The sequence below is a fragment of the Mus caroli genome, unplaced genomic scaffold (genome assembly GCF_978045245.1).
Source record: "Mus caroli unplaced genomic scaffold, Mus_caroli_1 scaffold_10, whole genome shotgun sequence".
In the NCBI taxonomy this organism is placed as follows: Eukaryota; Metazoa; Chordata; class Mammalia; order Rodentia; family Muridae; genus Mus; species Mus caroli.
Window position 1 is genome coordinate 114,741,974 of NW_028227265.1, and position 22,700 is coordinate 114,764,673.

Sequence of the window (22,700 nt, forward strand, 5' to 3'; positions counted from 1 at the left end):
TGGGAAGCACACACACATGGGACACAGACAGAATACACATGCAAAGCATTCACACACTTAAAGTCAGTCGATCTAAAAAGAGACACACAAATATGTTGGTTGCTTCCATGTTGACTGTACCTCCTTCCAGGAGCCTGGATTATTTACTTTCTGTCATTTTATGAATTCTCCTGACTGTGTTACAAACATGCTCATTGTTTTTGTTTCTTTCTTGTTGTTTCCATAGTCTAATTTCCTAACACTTAACATTTTAATACAGTGGTTCTCAACCTATCTACCATGACCAATTGGAGGAGGTGCATAGAACAGGCTCACACAAGTTTCCTAAGACCGTCTGAAAACACTGATAGGACATTACAACTGATAACATTATCAAACCTACAGTTATGGAGTAGCAACAAAAACAATTTTATCGTTGGGAGTCACCACAACATGAGGAACTCTATTAAAGAAAGGGTCACAGCATTAGGGAGGTAGGGAAGCACTACCTAATACAGGGCCTGGCAAGGAGTGAGGATATGAAGGAGATGAGGGGAATATTCCAGGCTAGGTTTCTCTTCTCTGACACTACTTGCAGTACTCAAGGCACAGGCACACACATTCAACATTTTCCTTCATAACAAGCAAATATGTTACTTATCAAATGAGGGGGAATTACCATTAGGGATGTTTTTTCTTCACAAGTGTTAGGTATTGGCTCTCCCTGAGAGCACACATAAACTTCAGAACTCCAAAAACCCACAAAACCCTTTTGCATTCTCTTCTGTGATCCAAGTAAGGTTTTGCTAGATTCTTCCGGCAATGCAAAGGTAGAGAGTTAACTTTTTGTTTGGTTCTGAAATTAACTCTTTTGTTTTTGGGTGCATGCTTTCAAATCAACTTTACTTCTTAGTAATCACAGGGTATTGACACATGAAAAAAGCCATGAAATTAAATTAAACATGAAATATCTTCTAATATGCTTATCTATTTCCAAATTGATAGGATATCATCAAGATGTAAAAATATTTAGGCTAGACTAGATTAAGAGAAAATCATGAAATGGGAAACGGGACATTGTTCTTCCGGTTGAGACTAAGCTTAATTCATTATGTGCCAATTTTTCTACATTTTATATAAGATGATCATTAATATTGATGAAACCTCTTTTGACAGTCTTTCTCCTCCATTGCTGGGGGGGTATAAAATGCACATTTTCCCATTTGGAAATAAATGCCAGTTAAATTGCCACTGCTGTCCTTACCATAGTATCTGTGGAACTGCTTTATAGAAACACATTGAACCACTGAGTCACATTCAAAAATCATTAAAATGTCACTTATCATTCACACAGCACCTCAGTCTAGGGCTACAGGTTATACAGAAACAAGTTTCCTAAACTCCAGCATCTCATAGTGATAAAGTAGCCTCATACTGAATATGGAAGTATCTAAATAAAACACTACAACATTGTAAGTGTTTGAATATGGCACAAAGAATATGCATGTATATTTCAAAAATAGAAAAAGAAGATCTTATACGGAAGTATATAGCAATTGACTCTCTGCTTCTAGAAATGCTGGCTAACTGGGGAAGGGCAGTTATTGTTTAACTAGATGAAGAACTTTCAGCATATCCTTATAAGAATCAAATAGAAAATGCTCTAATCTCTTCATAAGACAAATTTGATGAACATAATTGCTAAATATCCACAAGTTCTTCTCAGTCTAAACACAGATGAAAGAGAGAAACCAAAGAGAGGCTCTCATATATGATCCTGAAATAGGAGTGCCCAAGGGTAGATAAAACTTATGGGCATTCTGCTGAGGGTAAAGGCACTTTGGAGATTCCAGGATCATTGAAATATCTGGACTTACAAAATGGTATTCTGGTCTATTATCACAGTCACATTTTAAAATCTGTCTAATGTGTATTCATTTCTGCAAACATTACTTTGTCAAACATCAAACATCTTGTATTATGTGAGAACTGCACTCAGTCTTCACTCCCTATGTCTTTTGAGTCCATTCTCATATCGGGCCACTACTACCCATAAGGACTTATTGCTCACTTGCAATTGATAGAAAGTTCCACATCTACAGTATGGTTTTCTCTGAATCACATTTCCATATAAAACTGGGATAGTTAGACTACTGCTGAATTAAGACAATTCATAAGAAACTTGATTTCACAGAGAAGCATTTTACCTTGATACGGGAAGTATGCCTGACATCTTCAGCTTTTGAACACCTAGAAACAACAATGGTAGGTTTGTCAGGGAGCTGATAGAATGCAAATATGCAACCTTCTTTCAACCTTAGATTTGTGGCTGGATCTCTTGTTCATGGATGAAAACCCCAGGCTAACTACCCAGTAAACTTTAGGGGATTCTCTGTCACCACCTCCAGTCTCACCATAAGGGCCCCAGCATACAGCAGCTCATGAGACCATCAGACCTCATGTGGATTCTGGGCATCCAAACTCTCATTCTCACACATGCATAGCAAGCACTTTATCCATTGGATCTTCGACCTAGCTATGGATCCTTTTCAGCATTTCATGCTGCATGAGAGATATCATCAGTAATTTCAACGTGGTTTGCTCTATAAATAATTATTCAGCTTGTGATTATAGAAAAGTAAAGAGCTGAAATAGTATCACATAGAGGGAAAGACAGTGTCAGGTTCTGAATGTTATATTTTCTACAGATTAATATATTATAAAATGCACACCACATTCTTACCACAGTGATGTTCTTCTTGTAACTTTCTCACTAACTACAAAAGAGGGAGGCAAAATTTGTCATTAAACAATGGTAGCCAGTGCCGAGGCTAGCATTTTTGTGACCCTATATGCTTTGACACCATTTATGAAAAGCCTTTAAAATGAATATTGATTTGTAAGAATAAATGTATTAGAACTCTTCCTTTCCACATTCTTATATTTTTAAAATATGAAGAGAAAATTTTATCAAAAGTTACTATTTATAATAAATTGTGCAAAATACCTACAATCCTGAGCCCTATCAGACTCAAAAAGTGTCATCTTAGCCTGAAGTGTTATCTCACAGTGAATTGTGTTGCCATTGCTGCTTTCTGTGTCTGCCCTAGGGATGCTGGCACAACTCTAAGTGAGCGTACTCATCTTGGACAGAAGTGAAAGGGACTTCTCCAAGTATTGACTTGAACCTCTTTCACTGAGGGGGAATTATCCATTCCTAGCACAGGGAAGCTCAGTCTGTGACTATGCAACATAGCCAAATACAGGAGACCCAAAACCCTTCCCAAAGGATTTCCAGCTGCAAGTGTGACAAAGCTCTAGAGAGATCAGTGTGTTACTCTACTCTAGATCTTCTGAGGAAGATGCTAAAGGCCCTCAGTGCTAGCACTGGTCCCTAGCTCATGTGCAATGCAAAGAAGCTCAGCATCAACTTCCATTGCCTCCCATGGCAAGAGCTGCTAGAAAGACCCCCTTAGTAGCTATACAAACTGAAGTATTACTCCAGGGAGAGAAGCATGGAAGCATAAAGCAGCAATTCCAAGGAAGTAATGCCTCATATGAAGCATTTTTTTTAATTTATTTCTGCATATAAACCATTGAGTGACTCAGGTTTCACTGTATGGAAAAAGTCTGCTCAGCAAACAATCTAACAAATGAACAATTCTTGTTTACTTCCTTTGCAATATGTAAAACTCCACTGTACCCTGCTGGGCATTGCCCATGGCCAGAGCACAGCCTTTGTCCCACCAAGAAATGGGCTGAGAAGGTGGATCTCTGGTGGACCTTATGCTACACATGTATGGGGCCTCTGTCAATCCTCATCACCACAAGAAAACTCTAATGCTGAAATAACTTAAAAGAAACTCACCCACATTACACTAATAGTATTTCATCCCATGCTTATGTGAAGACAGCCATTTAGATTCCTCTACACTATTCTCTGGCTGGTGTTTTCCTAAGGCAAAGTAGGTGTGAGAGATGCTGTGGTGACAGTTGCTGAAAGCATAAACTGTGTGGTATTTCCCCCACTGTAAGAGTCATATTCAGACTGAACCAATGGGCCCTTCCATGCCATGCACTATAGGATGATAGGATTTTCTCAATCTTCCTTCTACTGTGGCAGTTTTTTTCCTGCAAATTATGTCTTTAGCATGTAAACCAAGTATCACTATCAATTTGGTAACTAATAGAACTACAGGGAAAAGGTGCTGTCAGAGTAGCCCATATGGAGGCTGTTGCATAGAATACCGAGAATGGCAGTTTTCATTCCACAGCACTACCTACAAAACTCACGCACCATTCAATCTTTTAAAAGTTCCTAATTGAGCCAGTTATTTATTGTATCAGGATATTCACATTAAATGGAAGACAAATAAAAATAACCAGAAGATAATGTATGAATTCTCAAATAAGTTGAAATTCAGAAATTCTATGACAGAAAAAAAATCCAGAGTGCCCTAATGACATTAAGTCCTCAAAACACAGTAAAAGTAATTGAATACTCTATTTTTGTTTGCTTAACATGACCACATTTTATGGACACCGATACACATACAACAATATGTAGTCAGTAATATATATATCAATGATAAAAGTTAAGTAAAAATCCAATTCATACCAAAGTCAACTCTTTGTTGTTATGTAACTAGAGAGGATCTACATTGTGGAATAGGTGAAAAATCTTTTTACTTATAAAAAGACACTACATACATCAGTAGTTCATTTTAAATAAATAAACATATTTCAGGTGATACAATTTGAAATTTCTTAGAAACAATTCCTTAAACAATTCTGAATCCTAAAAATTAAGACAGAATATAACTACCATTGGCATATTTGTTTTCCTTAGTTTCTATTCTAGCAGGAACAAGATTCTATTTATGATTGGGATAGAATCAATAGAGTACTTACTCTTAAACTTACCTGTATTATTCTGGACAGGGTTTTTCAAGATGGATTTAAGCTGTCCTGGTGGTCTTGGCTCACTGTGGTTTATTTTAAGAGTGTTATTTTAATTTCATATAAAACAGTAATCAAAGACTTTGAATTCTTTGTTGTTCGATTTCCCAATTTATGCTACATTACAAATCAATAAAAACTATTAACTTGTTCTTCAACCAGTTCATTACATTTGGGGACACTTTCCTTACAACTTCACTTCATGTGGAAGAAAGGGAAGAATTTAGCCCACAAAATATAGCCCAACAAAACCACACACAGATACAGACAAGCATGCATGCACACAGGCACACTCACTAGCACCTCTTCAGCCTTTGTTACGACAGCTTACAGACAGTTTTTTGTTTTTTTTTTTAATCTATTGACTCAATGTCAGTCTTTGCCCCTGGAACAGCAAAGTACTTCTCTCATGATACTTTGTGCATATTTCATTGACTATGATGTTACCACACAAGAGGATGTTTTGTGGACCATCAAATAGATTTCAGGAACTCTAAACAACCCACCACAGCTTTCATAATGTTCAAGCTGCCCCTTCTTATCTCATGCACGACTGAATCCTGATATCACAGTCTGCTTGTTTCTATGCCAAACAAGCATTTCTAGAAACATAATAAGATAGTAACAAGAGCAAGGAACAATAAAATTTAGTTGACACTTGCAGTTTTACTCTGGAACTGTTTAGAATTCCAATAGAAGTCAACATGTGTATTTTTTAAGGAGTCTCTGAAGAGCTTTAAGTACTGGACATTTTTGAATCTTCACTTTCAACATTACCTTCGGATCCAGTAAGCTATTTAATAATGTTTAGAAAATGTTTTGTTGATACATAGCACAAATAAAGAGGACAATATAGTTGTCCTCTCTTGTGGAAGTAATGAATCCTAATGAGCACAGAATTAGCTTGAAATACAACTTTTAGTTTTCTATCAAGCTAGTGTCTAACCTAGCATCCTGGACTGGAATGGATGGGCCTTTACCTCTATGGTCATGTCCAACTGATGCAGAAGACAAAAGCCCCCTTTGTAGAAAGATAACTATTAGTTACACTGTCATTCAGATAATCTACTGAGAGTCAAAGGATTCATTACTGTGGAAAACAGATCATGTGAACTGATCATTGATGGATGGATGGAGCATTCTGGAAGACATGGGTGTCTTCCAACAGCTATGAAAGATGCTACCCCTGACAAAAATGTCCTGTACATGTAAAGCTCTGTCAGAAGAGGAAAGAAATTTGTTGGCATCCTGTAGTGATGACTGACAACTGAGAAGCATCCCGAAGTATGTAAACTCTCAGACAAGAGAAATGCCTGAAATGATAGCTACTAGTGTGGGTCTTAGTTCACAAATTGAATTCAGTAAGGCTTTGAAAAGCCAATGAATCTTAGATGAACATCCATGTGCATAGCTAATCCCAGCAGGCTCTTTTTCCAAACTCCAGAGTTGATTCTTGCAAATGGTGGGTGAATATAGTGTTCATGTTCCTATGAACTACACTGAGCAAGTTTCCAAGCTAAAAGATATATTCATAATATTGTGGAACTTGTAAGATACAGGTCTCAAAGTACTCCCAACAAGAATTTGCTTCTTATCTTTGAATTTACCTACCATTAATAAATTGTTAAACCTTACCAGGACAAAGGCTGTTCCTCTTTAAAATATAATACTTCTGAAAAGAAAAACAAAATATGTTTTATTACAACTATAGAAAAACATTACATATGAAAACGATCAGACTCATTATTAGTATCAATTTCTATGAGACCAATCTAGAGACTATTCAAGAGTAAATATTCACTTTTAGCGAATTACTTTGCATAAAACTATTCATTCCCTGTATATTTCAAATTGAAGATGACAATAATTTATCAAACATTAATGCCTAAAAATAAATACACACACACATTTGTGATGATCCTAAATGAACTCTCTCAGACTGATAGAGAGCACAAACCTGACCAGAATAAACAACTGTTTCAAAAATAACTTCTTGTGATTCTTTTTAACTCTAGGCTAATGGTTCTGGAAAGAATTAGAGATTGAGTCTGGTGGCACACAATTTGAATCTCAACACTTAGGAGGCAAAAGCAGATGGAGAAACTGTGACTCCCTGGACAAACAGAGCTATATTTAGCGAGACCGTGTCTCAACCCCACCCCTAAAAAGAGTAAAACCCAGAGCTGAGCTGCAAGCTGTTCTCCCCTGAGTGCCATTCTTTGTCTACCATTTAACCCAAATTAAGCAGGCCTGCTGCACCAGGAACATCCAATGCTCTGCCCAGTTTCCTGGAGACATACACTGTCCCCTGATTTCCAATGTCCAGGCAAAGGCAGCCCACCTCAGGACTCCTGTGCCAGAAAGTCCCAGGGATAACCAGTTGGCTAAAGGCCAGCATAAGAACACAATCAAGGAGAACTAAATCAATATGACACATCCAGAGCCCAGGTATTCTACTATAGCAAGCTCTGGATATCCTAACACAAGCAAAGCACAATAAAATGTTTTTAAATCCAATCTTATGAAGATGATAGAGGACTTTAAAGGGGGAAATTAATAAATCCCTTAGGTATACAGGGAAATAGAATCAAACAGGTGAAGAAAATGAATAAAACAATTCAATACCTGCAAATGGTAAAAGAAACAGTAAAGAAAATACAAACTCAGGGAACCTTGGAGATGGAAAACCTAAGAAGGACAACAGGGACAGAAGCACAGCCAACAGAACAAAAATAATGGAAGAGATGATCTCAGGCATAGATGATATAACAAAAGAAAATGTTAAACCTAAAACAATTTCTGACTCAAAGTATTCAGGTAATCTGTGACACTCTAAAAAATCCTTCTATGAATAATGGGAATGAACAACAGTGAAGAGAGTAGCAGCTCCAAGGACAAGGGAATATTTGCAACAAAATCATAGAAGAAAATTCACCCAAACTAAAGAAAGAATGCCTATCAACGTAGAAAAAGCTTACAAAACACCAAATTGATTGGTGTTCTCAACACATAATCATCTTCCCTCCACAAACATCAAAATGACAGGAATTAACAATCATTGGTTATTGATATCTCTCAACACCAGTAAACTCATCTCCCCCAATAAAAAGATATAAGCTGACAGACTGGATGTGGAATCAGCATCTATCATTCTGCTGCATGCAAGAAACATACCTTGGCAAACATACATAGACATTACCTAAGAATGAAGGACTGTAAAAAGTTTTCCCAAGAAAAGGTACTCAGGATGAAAGCTAAGGAGCAATTGTAATATCTAAATAAAAGAGACTTTCAACCAAAATGAATCAAAAGAGACAGGGAAGGATATTTCATACTCATCAAAGAAAAACACACCAAGATGACTTCTCAATTCTGAATCCCCAAATTAAAGGGCCCTCACATTTACAACTTAAATCCTACTTTAAAGGTGCTAAAGGGGACGGGGGGCGGGGGGGAGAACACAGCTAGCAATGCACAAGCAGTAGAGCAGATGAGACAGGGTCCTTCCTGCCTCCATCTGCACCCAGGAGCTGGGGCTGTTCCACAGCCCTCTGTGCATGGGCCCTACCAGGGTGAGCTGGTCTCCCAGAAGTGCTGACAGGCTTACAGGCCCACAGGAGGAACAAGCTCAACCTAGAGACAGCAAGACCAACTAACACCCGAGATAACCAGGTGGCAAAAAGGCAAGACCAAGAACCTAACCAACAGAAACAAGGCTAAATGGCATCATCAAGATCCAGTTCTCACACTAGAGCAAGTCCTGGATACCCCAAAACACTAGAAAAGCAATATTTGGATTGAAAATCCCATCTCATGATGCTGATAGAGGACATTCAGGAGGAAATAAATAAGTCCCTTAAAGAAATACAAGAGAACACAGGAAAAGAGGTAAAAGAACTTAAAGAGAAAAATACAAAATTCCCTTAAATAATTACATGGAAACAACCAAACAGCCGAAGGAATTGAACAAAACCACCCAGGATCCAAAAATAGAAGTAGAAACAAAAAAGAAATCACAATCGGAGACAGCTCTGGAGATAGAAAACCTAGGAAAGAGGTCAGGAGTTATAGATGCAAGCATCACCAACAAAATACACAAGATAGAAGAGAGAATCTCAGGTGCAGATGATACCATAGAAAACATTAACACAACAGTCAAAGACAATGCAAAATGCAAAAAAAAAAAAAAAAAAAAAAAAAAAAAAAAAAAAAAAAAAAAAAACCTCTTAAGCCAAAACATCCAGGAAATCCAGGAAAAAAAATGATAAGACCACACCTAAAGATAATAGGTATAGAAGAGAGTGAAGATTCCCAATTTAAGGGGCCAGTAAATATCTTCAACAAAATTATAGGAGAAAACTTCCCTAACCAAAAGAAAGAGATGACCATGGACATATAAGAAGCCTACAGAACACCAACTAGATTGGACCAGAAAAGAAATTCCTCCTGTCACATAATTAATCAAAACACCAAATGCATAAAACAAAGAAAGAATATTAGAAGCAGTAAGGGAAAATGGTCAAGTAATATATAAGGGCATACCTATCAGAATTACACCAGACTTCTCGCCAAAGAATATGAAAGCCACAAGATCCTGGGCTTATGTCATATAGACCCTAAGAGAACACAAATGCCAGCCCAGGGTACAATACCCAGTAAAAATCTCAATTCCCATAGACTGAGAAACCAAGGTATTCCATGACAAAACCACATTTACAGAATATGTTTCCATAAATCCAGTCCTTCAAAGGATGATAAATTCCAGAAGATGGAGAGATCTCCCATGCTCATTGGCAGGATTAATATTGTCAAAATGGCTATCCTGCCAAAAGCAATTTACAGATTCAATGCAATCCCCATCAAAATTCCAAATGAATTCTTCACTGAGTTAGAAAGGGCAATTTGCAAATTCATCTGGAATAACAAAAAACCTAGGATAGCAAAAACTCTTCTCAATGACAAAAGAATCTCTGTTGGAATCACCACGCCTGACCTAAAGCTGTACTACAGAGCAATTGTGATAAAAACTGCATGGTACTGGTATAGCAACAGACAGGAAGACCAATGGAATAGAATTGAAGCCCCAGAAATGAATCCACACAACTATGGTCACTTGATCTTTGACGAGGGAGCTAAAACCATCCAGTGGAAAAAGGACAGCATTTTCAACAAATGGTGCTGGCACAACTGGCTGTTATCATGTAGAAGAAGGCAAATTGATCCATTCTTATCTCCTTATCTCCTCAAATCTAAGTGGATCAAGGAACTCCACATAAAACCAGAGACACTGAAACTTATAGAGGAGAAAGTGCGGAAAAGCTTCAAAGATATGGGCACAGGGGGAAAAATTCCTGAATAGAACAGCAATGGCTTGTGCTGTAAGATCGAGAATTGTCAAATGGGACCTCATAAAATTGCTAAGCTTCTGTAAGGCAAAAGACACTGTCAATAGGACAAAACAGCACTCAACAAATTGGGAAAAGATCTTTACTAATTCTACATCTGATAGAGGGCTAGTATCCAATGTATACTAAGAACTCAAGATGTTAGACTCGTGAAAACCATTCAGAATGGCTAAGATCAGAAACTCAGGTGAGAGCAGATGTTGGTGAGGATGTGAAGAAAGAGGAACATTCCACCATTGCTGGTGGGATTGCAAGCTGGTACACCCACTCTGGAAATCAGTTTGGTGATTCCTCAGAATTTTGGACATAGTACTAATCAGAGGACTCAGCAATATCACTCCTGTGTATATACCCAGAAGATGCTCCAACAGGTAATAAGGACACATGCTCCATTACGCCCATAGAAGCCTTATTTATAATAGTCACAAGCTGGAAAGAACCCAGATGTCCTTCAAAAGAGAAATGGATATAGAAAGTGTGGTACATTTACACAATGGAGTACTACTCAGCTATTAAAAACGGTGAATTCATGAAGTTCTTTTTTTTTTTTAATATACATTTATTTATTTATTTAGCCTTTTTTTAAACTCTTTTTTTTTAGGTTTATTTATTTATTATATGTAAGTACACTGTAGCTGTCTTCAGACACTCCAAAAGAGGGAGTCAGATCTTGTTAACGGATGGTTGTGAGCCACCATGTGGTTTGCTGGGATTTGAACTCCGGACCTTTGGAAGAGTAGTCGGGTGTGCTCTTACCCACTGAGCCACCTCACCAGCCCTCATGAAGTTCTTAGGCAAATGAATGGAACTAGTAAATATTATCCTGAGTGAGGTAACCCAATCACAAAAGAACACACTTGGTATGTATTCACTGATCAGTTGATATTAGCCCAGAAGTTCAGAATACCCAAACTATAGTTCACAGAATACATGAAGCTCAAGAACAATGAAGACCACAGAATGAAGACTACTTCGGTTCTTCTTAGAAAGGGGGTCAAAATACCCATGGGAGGAGATACAGAGACAATGTTTGGAGCAGAAACTGAAGGAAAAGCCATCCAGTGACTGTCCCACCTGGGGATCCATCCCATATGCAGTTACCAAACCCAGACACTATTGTGGATGCCAACAAGTGCTTGCTGACAGGAGCCTAATAGAGCTGCCTCCTGAGAGGCTATGCCAGTGCCTGACAAATATAGAGGTGAATGCACACAACCAACCATTGGACCGAGCACAGGCTCTCCAATGGAGGAGCTAGAGAAAGGACACAAGGAGCTGAAGGGGTTTGCAGCTCCATAGGAGGAACAATAATATGAACCAACCAGTAACTCCAGAGCTCCCAGGGACTAAACCACCAACCAAAGAGTACACATGGTGAGACTCATGGCTCCAGCCGCATATGTAGCAGAGGTTGGACTTGTGGGACATCAAGGAGAGGAGAGGCCTTTGGTTTTGTGATGGGACCCAGTGTAGGGGAATGCCAGGACACGGAAGCAGGAGTCCGTGGGTTAGTGGGCAGGGGCAGGAGGGATGGGATTGGGGTGGTGGTGGTGGTGGTAGGGGTGGTGGAGGGGAAATGAGGAAAGGGGATAAAATTTGAAATGCAAATAAAGAAAATAAATAAGTACATTCAAAAAATAAAGTGAATAAGTGAAAACAATTAGATTAAATTAAAAAAAAAAAGAATTATAGTCCTGAGACACAGTTCAGCAGTTAAGCATGCCCAGTGCTCTTCCAGAGGACTGCAGTTCACTTGTCAGTACTGTCTCTAAAACTCCAACTCCAACTCTAGGAGAATGCCTTCCTCTGGCTTCAAGGGTCACATGTGCACATAGAATTTTAAAAATAATAATTATTCTTTAAAAATGGCAAAAGAGAATGTGGTATGTGTATACAATGAAATTCTATTCACCTATTAATAGTAAAGACATAATGAATTTTGAAGGCAGATGGATAGAACTTGAGAATATCATCCTGAATGAAGTAACCCAGACACCGAAAACATGGATGGTTTGTACTCATTTATAAATGGATATTAGTAATAAAGTAGAGGACAACCATACCATACTCCACAGACCAAAAGGAGATAAACAAGAGGTAAGGACCAAACAAGGTTGTTTGAACCTGACTGAGAACAGAGAATAAAATAATTCTAGGAGCGAAATGGAAGGAGAGAACTAGGTGGGAGTGGGGATGGTCAGGGAAATGGGGTGTTTCAGTATCAGATGTAGGGAGACACGGGGGAGTTGACCTGATGGCCATGAGAATGAATGGATATCTGCAGGTGGCAGGGGTGGGGGTTTGGGACAAAATTCACATGTTTGTCACATTGCATGCTGAAAAAAACCTTTGATAAATTCAAACACCCCTTCATGTTGAAAATCTTGGAGATTTCAGTGATAAAATTTGCACATCCAACCAAAATAAAGGTAATATATGACAAGCCAATAGCCAACAACTTAAATGGAGAGAAACTTAAGAGACTAAACAAGGCTGCCCACATACATAAGAGACCTCAAACAATATACCAAAGAATGCCTACACAAAAGGTGATAAACCCCTACAGCAAATGGCTGTATAAAAAAATTGACCCAAAGAAATCAGTAGCCCTCCTTTATACAAAAGATAAAAGGGACAAGAAACAAAACTCTTCACAATAGCCATAGATAATCTAAAATATCTCAGTATAACTCTAACCAACCTACTGAAAGACATGTCTACCAAAAATTTCAATTCCCTGAAAAAGAAGTTGAAGAAAACATCTGAAGATGGAAAGATCTCCTGTGCTCATGGATGGACAGATTAACATGGTGAAAATGGCCATTTTACCAAAACCATCTTCAGATTCAATACATTTCCCATCAAAATTCCAACACAATTACTTACAGAATATGAAAAAGCAATTCTTAGCTTCCTATCAAAAACAAAAAAATGCAAGATAACTATATATAATGAAATAATTCCTGGATGTATCATCATCCCTGATCTCAAGACATATCACAGAGCAATCAGAATAAAAACTGCATGGTATAACTATGGAAACAAACAAGTTGATCAGTGGAATCAAATCGAAGACCCAGAAATAAGTTCACACACCCACCAACACTTGATTTTGACATAAAGGTCATACAATGGAAGAAAGAAAAAAATATCTTTAACAAATGTTGCAGGTCTAACTGGACATCTACATGAGGATGAATGCAAATAGATCCATATTTATCACCCAGCACAAAACTTGAGTTCAGATGCACCAAAGACCTCTAGACCACTAAACCAGATACACTAAATTTACTAGGAGAGAAGGTGGGAAATATCCTTGATACATTGGTACAGTAGACAATTTCCTGAACAGAACACCAATGTCTCCGTCTCTAAGATCAATAATTGAAACATAGGGACTACTCATGAAACTGAAAAACTTCTGCAAGACAAAGGACATTTTCAATAGGAAAAAATGGAAGCCTACATATAGGGAAAAGATACCCACCAACCATACACTTGACAGAGAACTAAAGTCCAAAATATATAAAGAACACAAGAAGTTAGGAACTCATAAACCAATTTAAAAATGGGGTAAAGAGCTAAACAGAGAATTCTCAACAGAGGAATCTCAGAAGGTTGAGAAACACCTAAATGTTCAAAGTCTTCAGTCCTCAGTGAAATGAAAATCAGAAGGACTCGAAGAATCCATCTTACACCAGTCAGAATGGCTAAAATCAAAACCTCGAGTAGCAGCACAAGCTGGCAAGAATATTGGGCAAGGGGAACACTCTTCCATTGCTGGTGGGAGGGCACATGTTTACAACCCCTTTTGAAAAGTAATTTGGCAGGTTTTGTTGTTGTTGTTTTTGTTTTCTGAAAATTGGGAATAGTTCTACCTCAAGACACAGCTTTACCACTCGTGGGCATATACCCAAAAGATGTTCCACCATACCATCTCAAGGACTGTTGCTCAACTCTGTTAATAAAACCTTTATTTGTCATAGCCAGAAACAGAAAACAACCGAGATGGACTTTAACTGAAAAATAGATGAAGAAAATGTGGTGTGAATGATATTTCACCTACACAGTGAAATATCATTCCACTGTATAAAACAAGGAATCCATGAAATTTGCAGGCAAATGGGTGAGATTTGATATTTCAAACACAGGCATGGTATGTACTCACTTAGAAGTGAGTACTTTTTCAGACATATAGTACAGAATAATCATGCTAAGATCCACAGACTTAAAGAAGCTAAAAAATGAGGGCCCAAAGGAAAATGCTTGATTCTCACTCAGAAGGGAAAATAAAATAGACATCAGGATTTGATTTAGGGAGGGAAATTTGTGGGAGATGGAGAGGGGAACTAAGGTGGGGAGCAAGAGTAGGGTGGTATCAGGGAGAAGAGATACCTGAGGGTAGGCACCTCTGTGAAGAAACATAGACCAGGGACAGTGGGGGCTCTTAGGAATCTATAGGGGTGAGTCAACTAGCAGCAGGTGATATGGAGCCTAAGCAGTCATCTCCTGTAACCAGGATGGACTTCCAGTGGAAGGAGGGGAATGCCAATGCCCTCACAAAAACATCAAACCAAAATTTATCCTACCTACAAGATATTCAGGGATTAAAATGGAACAGAGATTAAGGGAATCACCACCCAATAACTGGCCCAACTTGAGACCCACACTGTGGGAGAGAGCCAGTCTTTGACACCATTAATGATGTTCTGCTATGCTTGTAGACAGGAGCCTAGGATAACTCAGCTGAGAGGGTTCATCCAGCAGAGGATGGAAACAAATGTACACAACCACAGACAAATATCAAGGGGAGTTTGGAGAGTCTTGTGGAGGAGTTGGGGAAGGACGTTGAACTCAAAGGAGAACAGTGTGATTGAGGGGTCAGGGACACCACAAGAAAACCTACAGAATCAACTAACCTGGGCCCGTGAGGGCTTACAGAGATTGAACCACCGATCAAAGAGCATGCATGGGCTGCACATAGACCCCCTCCCCATATGTAGCAGAGGTGCAGCTTGGTCTTCATGTGGGTTCTCTATAAACTGAAGGGAGGACTGCTTCACACTGTTGTCTGCATTTGGATTCCTTTCTGCTCGTTGAGCTGCCTTGTCTGGACTCAGTGGAAAAGGAGCTAAATCTCTACTCTTATTTAGAGTAATAGGACTGGCTACTATATACCATATTTATATTCACTATAGAAACCTTACCTTTGTTGAACTTCACATGCTTCACTTTAGTTCTCTGAGCTGATGATTCAGTGCTGTGACATAGATTTTAAAGTTAGCATTATTGTGCTATTCATAAGAAAAACATTTAGTAAGTGTTTTAAGTACTTTATATTTGTGTCCCTTCTCTATCTTGCTTTAGATGTTTACAAACAATATTTTTTTGAATCAGGTCTCACTATGTATCCATGCTGGTCTGAAAACTGCTCTATGGAGCCTGTTGGCCTTAACTCACAGAAATCTGTTTATGTCCTACTTCCCAAGTTCTGGGATGCAATGCATGGGCCAACAGGACTAGAGAAAATGTTGAATTCACTTTTCAGCAATTGACTATGATTGCTCACTGCTCTCCTCCCACCTTTTCTCAAGAGAAAATATGAGGAATAGTTAGCTCTTAATTAAAACAGAAACAAAAGTGCATGCGCACGTGCGCGCGCACACACACACATACACACACATTAAAAAGAATTAAAGACAAGATTGGGCATGCTGAGGGTGGTTTGGCTGTAGACACTTATAGAAGTCTAAGAGGAAGGATTCCAGGCCTGAAGGAGATAGGAACTCTAGAGGATGACCTACTACCAGAATCAAGTAACCTGAACCCTCAGGGCACTCAGAGATGGAACAATGAAACAAAGAACAAACATGGGTTGGCCGGACATCTCCGGGCACTTATGTAGAGAAGGGGAAGCTATGTCTGTCTTCATATGGGTCCCAATCAGCTGGGATGCCGGTATCAAAAAAAGCTGTTCATCCTACCTCAGATTTATTCTTCTAGCTGAGCTGCTTTTTCTGTCCTCAGAGAGAGACGAAGTGCCAGGTTTTGGACATACAGCGAGTCCTAAACTGCTCAGAGGTGAAGTGGAGGAGGGGCAGGGAGAGACTGTGGGACTGGGTGAGCAGGAGGGGGTCAGTGAGCTAGATGTAAACATGAATAAGAAAAAAATAAAATTAAATTTTTACATAAATCATTAAAGTTTTGAAAAGTGTCTTAAATCACAGAACCAACTGTTATTTGGAAATAATGGCTCAACATAAACAACAGGTATACATGTCTACTAAACAGAAAATTTCAGCGTAAACAGATGTATTCCATATGGAAAAAGCATGTTGCATTGTAAGAGATACATATTCACAGAATTCAGTACAAGATTTATAATGCTAAATAAAGTACTAGACTCTGCAGAAAGAAATGAACTACTTATATATCCACTTTGAAAGCTCCATCTGAAATGTGGAAGAGAAATGTCTTGAACTGTGGAATCACCACAGTTGCTGGGTACCTGTGCTATGACAGTTTAAGAACATCTCCCAGTGAAAGGTAGTTTTCTGCTGACTTGGACATTTCAAAACTCACACATCATTTGGAAACACTGTTTGGTACCTGTGATCATGTATGGTATAATTCTAAAGAAATGGCTGATGCTGTCATCTTTGGGGTCACAGGTTATAAGTTTTCAGGCTTAGGGACTGTGGGTGTTTATCCATCCTAGAACACTTGCCAATGACACCTATGGCTCTTCATTCAGTGACAAACACTTTCAAAAGTAAAAATACAATGGCGGTGGAGCAGCAACTGATCATGGTTATCCTTTGGCTTGGTGGATGGCTCATGAGGTGAACTACTGAACTAGGCAGTGATCCCTGGTGCATGCTGTTCTTTGTTGTGGCGAAACTGTCTCTTTTCCAGCTCCCACTACATGTGTGCTAAGCTTCCTAACTATGTGCCTCTGAGTTTCTTACAATCTCTCTATCATTTTAATACTCGTGACTTAAGCAATTGTCACCCTCAAGAGCAGCACTAAGATTGAAGAAAGGAAGAAACTGTACCTTTTTGCACACTTTGTTGCTAAAAATTCTACCATTTCAGGTTTTTGTTCAAATTCTGCAAGCTGCAACGGTGTCAAGCCATACTATAAAGGAAAAAAATATTGCATTTTACAAAACTACTTGTTTCTCAACAATCTGTTCATCACAGATTTTGTGAAGATAGATAGACACTGAAAAGAGTCACAAGGGATCATTCACCCTGCAACACTTGCTGCACTTTCCCACACACTCTTTTTCCCTTTGATACACCTTTTCCCTGTCCAACACTGCCTATAACACCACTCCCTTCCAGAACTCTCCCCAAACACTCAAGGATTCCAATCTTCTTAGCTCCATGGAGTGGGGCCTCCATTGCCACAGCCCTGAAATACAGAGTATACTTTGCTGTGCCCCTGTTGAAGGAGTGTGCTCAAGAGGGCTCTGTAGCAGAGTTTCTCAACCTGTATTTCAAATATATTTCTTTTCTAAACTAAGAATTTATCTCAGAAACTGGACAGCATCTCCCATGTACATCAAAACTTTTTAAACCTTAAATAACATTTTTGGCCTATTTTCTCCAATGACCAAATTTCTTAATTTGCATGTTACCTCTCTCGTTTTCCAGTCTACCCTCATCCTGAGCCAAACACATATCAGTACCTTCTTCGCAGCAACACATTTCTATTTCTTCTACAATCACTTAACTTGAAATGAATTCATTTTTATTGTCTGTATATATGTGATGTTTGTATGGTCCTAAATCCTTTATTTTTGGATTTTAAAATCAAGGCCAATTCTGAGACAAAATACACTATGCTGTGTTTTTTTTTTGAATGAACTACCAAAAAATATGAAAAAACATATTTGGAGGAAATAAAAGGGTTCCTCTGAAGAGATTCAGTGAGAGTGCTGAGCTTCTGCGTGTAGAAAATAGATGTGCTTGTCACTGCTAGAGGTGCCCTGAGAATGAAGTTGAGTGTTCTTTACCTCTGTTTTGGCTTCAACATCTACGTTGTGCTCAAGGAGCATTTTTACAATCCCTACATTACCCCTGGATATAGCGTGGTGTAGGGCTGCGTTTCCACTGAAATCTATCAGATTTGGGTCCGCATTGTGGCTGAGCAATACAGAAGCACAATCCACATTGTCTCGTTGGATGGCCTGTAAAATTGTACAAAGAAATACATCTTAAATTCAAGGAAGTCAAGAGAGATGTTTCTACCATTGCACTGAATAGTTTCCCTTAAATAAAACATAGAGTTTCAGTTCTGCATATTATCACTCTCTTTAGACACGAGTTCTTTTAAAAACCCCCAGGCTTGCTTGCCTAACTTTATAATCTCCCCACCACATCTCTTTCCCAGTGGTAGAATTTAAGGATTCTGCCAACACACCTAGATATGCTAAGAATTCAGGGCTGTGCTAGTTGGTTGCTGCAGTGCAGAGATTAGTTGTTTGGTTAGGTTTTTTGTTTGTTGGTTGGTTTTGTTTGTTTGTTTGTTTGTTTTCTTTTTGCCAGGGTAACACAGGCTCAACACACCTAGAAAGATTCTCACGGTGAGGAAATGCCTCTATCAGACTGGCCTCTGGGCAACTATGTGGACTATTTTTTAATTTAGATAGAAGTAGGAAAGTCCAGGTTTTAGGAGTTGGGGCATGCCTGGGACAAAGTCCTCAGTTTTGTTAAAAAACAAAACAAAACAACAACAACAACAACAACAACAACAAATAGACACCTGAGCAAGCCTTGGTAAAAGCCATGGAAAAGCTGCATTCTCCTGTGAACTCCAGTTCAGTTCTTCCCTCCAGTTCCTGATTTGAGCTCATGCCCTGGTTCCCCTCCAGAATGATCTATTATGTGTAAATGTAAGCCAAATAACCATTTCCTTTCCTGAGTTGTTTTTGGTCAGTGTTTTATCACAGCAACAGAAAGCAAACAAGGACAACCTCTAGTCCATTTCGTATCAAAACAGATGGCCAATAGCTACCTTAATCAAGGCTGTGCAGCCTTCATCATCCCGGATGTTAATGTTGCAATTATGTTCTAATAATAGTGTCACCACGTCTGGATGGTTATGGGCAGATGCATAATGCAGTGGAGTTCTGCAAATGGAAAGGACAAATAGGGACATTTCAGAATGCTAAATAAAAGCCCCATCTCCTTTAAGCACCACATACTATGAAGCTAGTTTTCTTCTGATGTAAGAAAATAACTGGAATTGCCCTATTCATTTATGACAATGCAAATGTTCATTTACTGTGCTAGGGATATAGTGCATGGCTGTCCCCACATAAGGTAGGTGTTCTCTCACGACCTTCATTCCTGTACAAAGAATCATAGAAAAGTTCCCAGTAAGTTGATCTCAGCATGAATTCAAATCCTACTCTAATATCTGGTACTCACTTGTGACTACTTGGGATTTCTATAAGCTCCATGACTCCATTTCCAGATCCAAAGAATGGAGATTAAGCATAGCTGTTATCTTACCCGGGGCTGCTGTGAGGCTTCAGTTTGGATGGACAAGAACTCTGCTAGAACATTACAAGCATTTACAGATCCTGAGAGCTCAGCATTTGCTCATCATGATAATGGTTTCTCTTCCTTGTTATAACAAACACAACATTTCAGTGAAGGTAAAAGAGGATTCTATCAACAGTACACATATAAAACTTTTCTAATCAAAGAAGTTTACATTTCTTTAAAAATAACTCTTTTTCACCAACCAAGTCTTGAACATGATAATCCTCCCAACTCATCCTAAATAGTGGCCAGTGACACTGGTCTCACTGTCTCTTTTCAGTCACATTTTAGCCTCTCTAGCATTGGAATGTCATTCATCATTTCTACTCTTTAGCAACTATAATTGCCAATATTTTTAACTTTGTTTTTCTACAAAATAAAGGGTTATCATGAAACCCATTGTGCCTTACATTGAACAAAATATGGCACAGTCCACAGGTAAATGGCAATGATACAGATCACTTGTATCTATGGAAATTCTTAACAACAAACAAAACTCTAAGACCTCAGCCATCAGTTCTTTGTTTGTTTGTTTGTTTTTCATTTCTACAGTTCATTTTCTTATGCCCATGAGTAGTGTTTCCATACCTGGTAGCAGCAGGAGCACAGCCTAGTCCTTAGGTAATAGATACAGTATCCATGGTAATCCAGGCACTAAATGGTAGCAAAGCAGGACCTCATGCTTTGCTATAAAATGGTCAATGTGCTCCTGGACTCACACCAAAATTGGGTCAATATCCCTACAAGGTGATAACCTATGCCATCCTAGCTCTCATGCTTGATATTCAAAAGGCTATAAGCACAATGAAACTAGGGTTCCAATGAGCATGCTTCAGCTCATTTAACATTCAAATTTATAGAATGTAAGGAAGCTTGACTGGGCAGAAAAACATAATGGTATAAGACTGGAAAGATCTGGAGAGATAGCAGAATGTGTATTCTACACAGTAGATATCTAAGTAATGTGTGGGGGAATGAATGGGCTGACAGAATGAAAACTACAGTTGGACAACTCAGTGTTTTTAAAGAAAACATTCATTAAGCAAAAGAATATCTCAAACTATAATTTATAATTTATTCATCTATTATTTATATGAAGCTCCAACTTAAATTCTCTTTGAACTACAAAATGTTCAAAAAGCTTGTGGACTACAGAAAATATACAGTTGTGTCATTGATTCCCCTTCATAACCTAGTACGATCTAAAAATAGGAAATAAGAATGATGGGCTGGGATGGTTGGTAAAACTCAACTGGTAAAAACACTTGCCCTGAAAACCTGAGAGAAGATGTGGGGATAAGGGGATCCCCAAACCTTACTTGCCTGCAAGTCTGAGAATCAATGTGCTCCAAGAGAGTAAATCAAACATACCATGGGATTTGGGTGAGTGAACATGTCTCTAAAACTGAGGGACCGTTGGGTGGAACCCACCAGGGGCCCTGATGGCCAGAGTTCAGTCCCCAGAACCCACAATGTGGCAGAAGAGAACCGTCAAGTGGCAATTTCTCTGATCACCCCACACTTAGTTCTGCATGTGTGGGACACAGAAAAGTAGGAAGAAGACAATGTCAGTCCCTTCACATGTGTATCAATGCACAAATAACATGTACATATGATGAGAACCGGGGTTTGTGGTGGCGGGGGACTGTGTCATTGTTCCAGTTCAAAATGTCTTTGATCCATTAGCAAAAATGGGTCATATTGATCTAAGATTTCGTAGTGATTTTTTCCATTTCAGTTGACGATTTATCTTATGATAAATTTTTCAGTGTTGTATATTAGTGTTAATGGTCTATATATTGAGACAAATCTAGACAGGTGGCTTGGCAGTTACCAGCTCTAGGTATGTTCTCTAGCGCACTCTGCTTTGATTGCTAGCACCCACATGGCAGCTCACAACTGTTTATAGCTCCAATTCCAGGGGACCAAGTACCTGATTCTGTCACACATGGTGCATCGAAAATGCACATAGACAAATCCTCTGTGTGTGTGTGTGTGTTGCTGTGCATGAGTGCCTTCAATGTTTTAGTGTAACATAAAAATAAAATGATGTAGTTTGATTAAGGCCTAGGAGCTGGTGTTCCAGGGTATGCAGGTCTCATATGCCTAAGAGCATTAAACACGTAGACAATGCAGGGGACCCCAGTGAAAATGAACCTAAGCATGCCATCTCTCCTCCATTAGGATGTGGCCCTGAAAGTTGATTTTTCTCCCTGTTTATCTCTGAGTATACCTGACAGATCCCACCCACCTCTGTGCACACACCCCCCCCCCGAACAATTTCAAGCCCCATTACCTGTTCCTCCTATCAGATTCATCCACATGATGTTGACTGGAGCAGATTAATGCCTCTACCTTATCCAGGTCACCCACACTGGCCGCTAGTTGTAAAGGACCTAAAGGATCATAGCCAATCAAGTAGAGGGGAAATTTCATTTTCTTAGAGTGCATGCAACAAAGGCCCAGACATGAATGCCACAGGCGGGTGTACCAGCGTCCCCTTCTGGGGATGTTCATTGTCTGCAGATCATAAATGATGTCATCCTCCATTATTGGAGCCTAGGGTCGCCCACGAACCTTCTTCCCTCTCTTCCCTTCCCTTCCCTTGATAACTGACTCCAAAATTCTATAATTAATGAAAAAAAAACTCAAGTCTTCTATCTACAAAGCTGGAGACCACAGCCAGTTCACTGTAAAGTGAACTGTACTTCAGCACATAGCAGCAGCACAGCTCTGCTAGCACCACCACCGTGACATGCTCTGAGCACACAATGGTGCTATCTATGATGTGTATGCTCTATG

General features: G+C 39.0%; 1 protein-coding gene across 1 annotated transcript in view; it reads right to left on the reverse strand.

The window, feature by feature from the left end:
• Positions 1–22,497, reverse strand: part of LOC147002517 (uncharacterized) — a 30,638-nt gene extending 8,141 nt beyond the window's left edge. The window contains 11 exon segments of the mRNA XM_085844149.1: positions 659–797; positions 2,188–2,261; positions 2,710–2,756; positions 4,903–4,964; positions 6,574–6,610; positions 15,551–15,603; positions 16,328–16,486; positions 17,399–17,481; positions 18,365–18,538; positions 19,366–19,480; positions 22,195–22,497. Coding sequence (XP_085700275.1) covers positions 659–797; positions 2,188–2,261; positions 2,710–2,756; positions 4,903–4,964; positions 6,574–6,610; positions 15,551–15,603; positions 16,328–16,486; positions 17,399–17,481; positions 18,365–18,538; positions 19,366–19,480; positions 22,195–22,448 — 1,197 coding nt within the window. The 5' untranslated portion in view covers positions 22,449–22,497.
• Between the last annotated feature and the right edge of the window lie 203 nt (positions 22,498–22,700).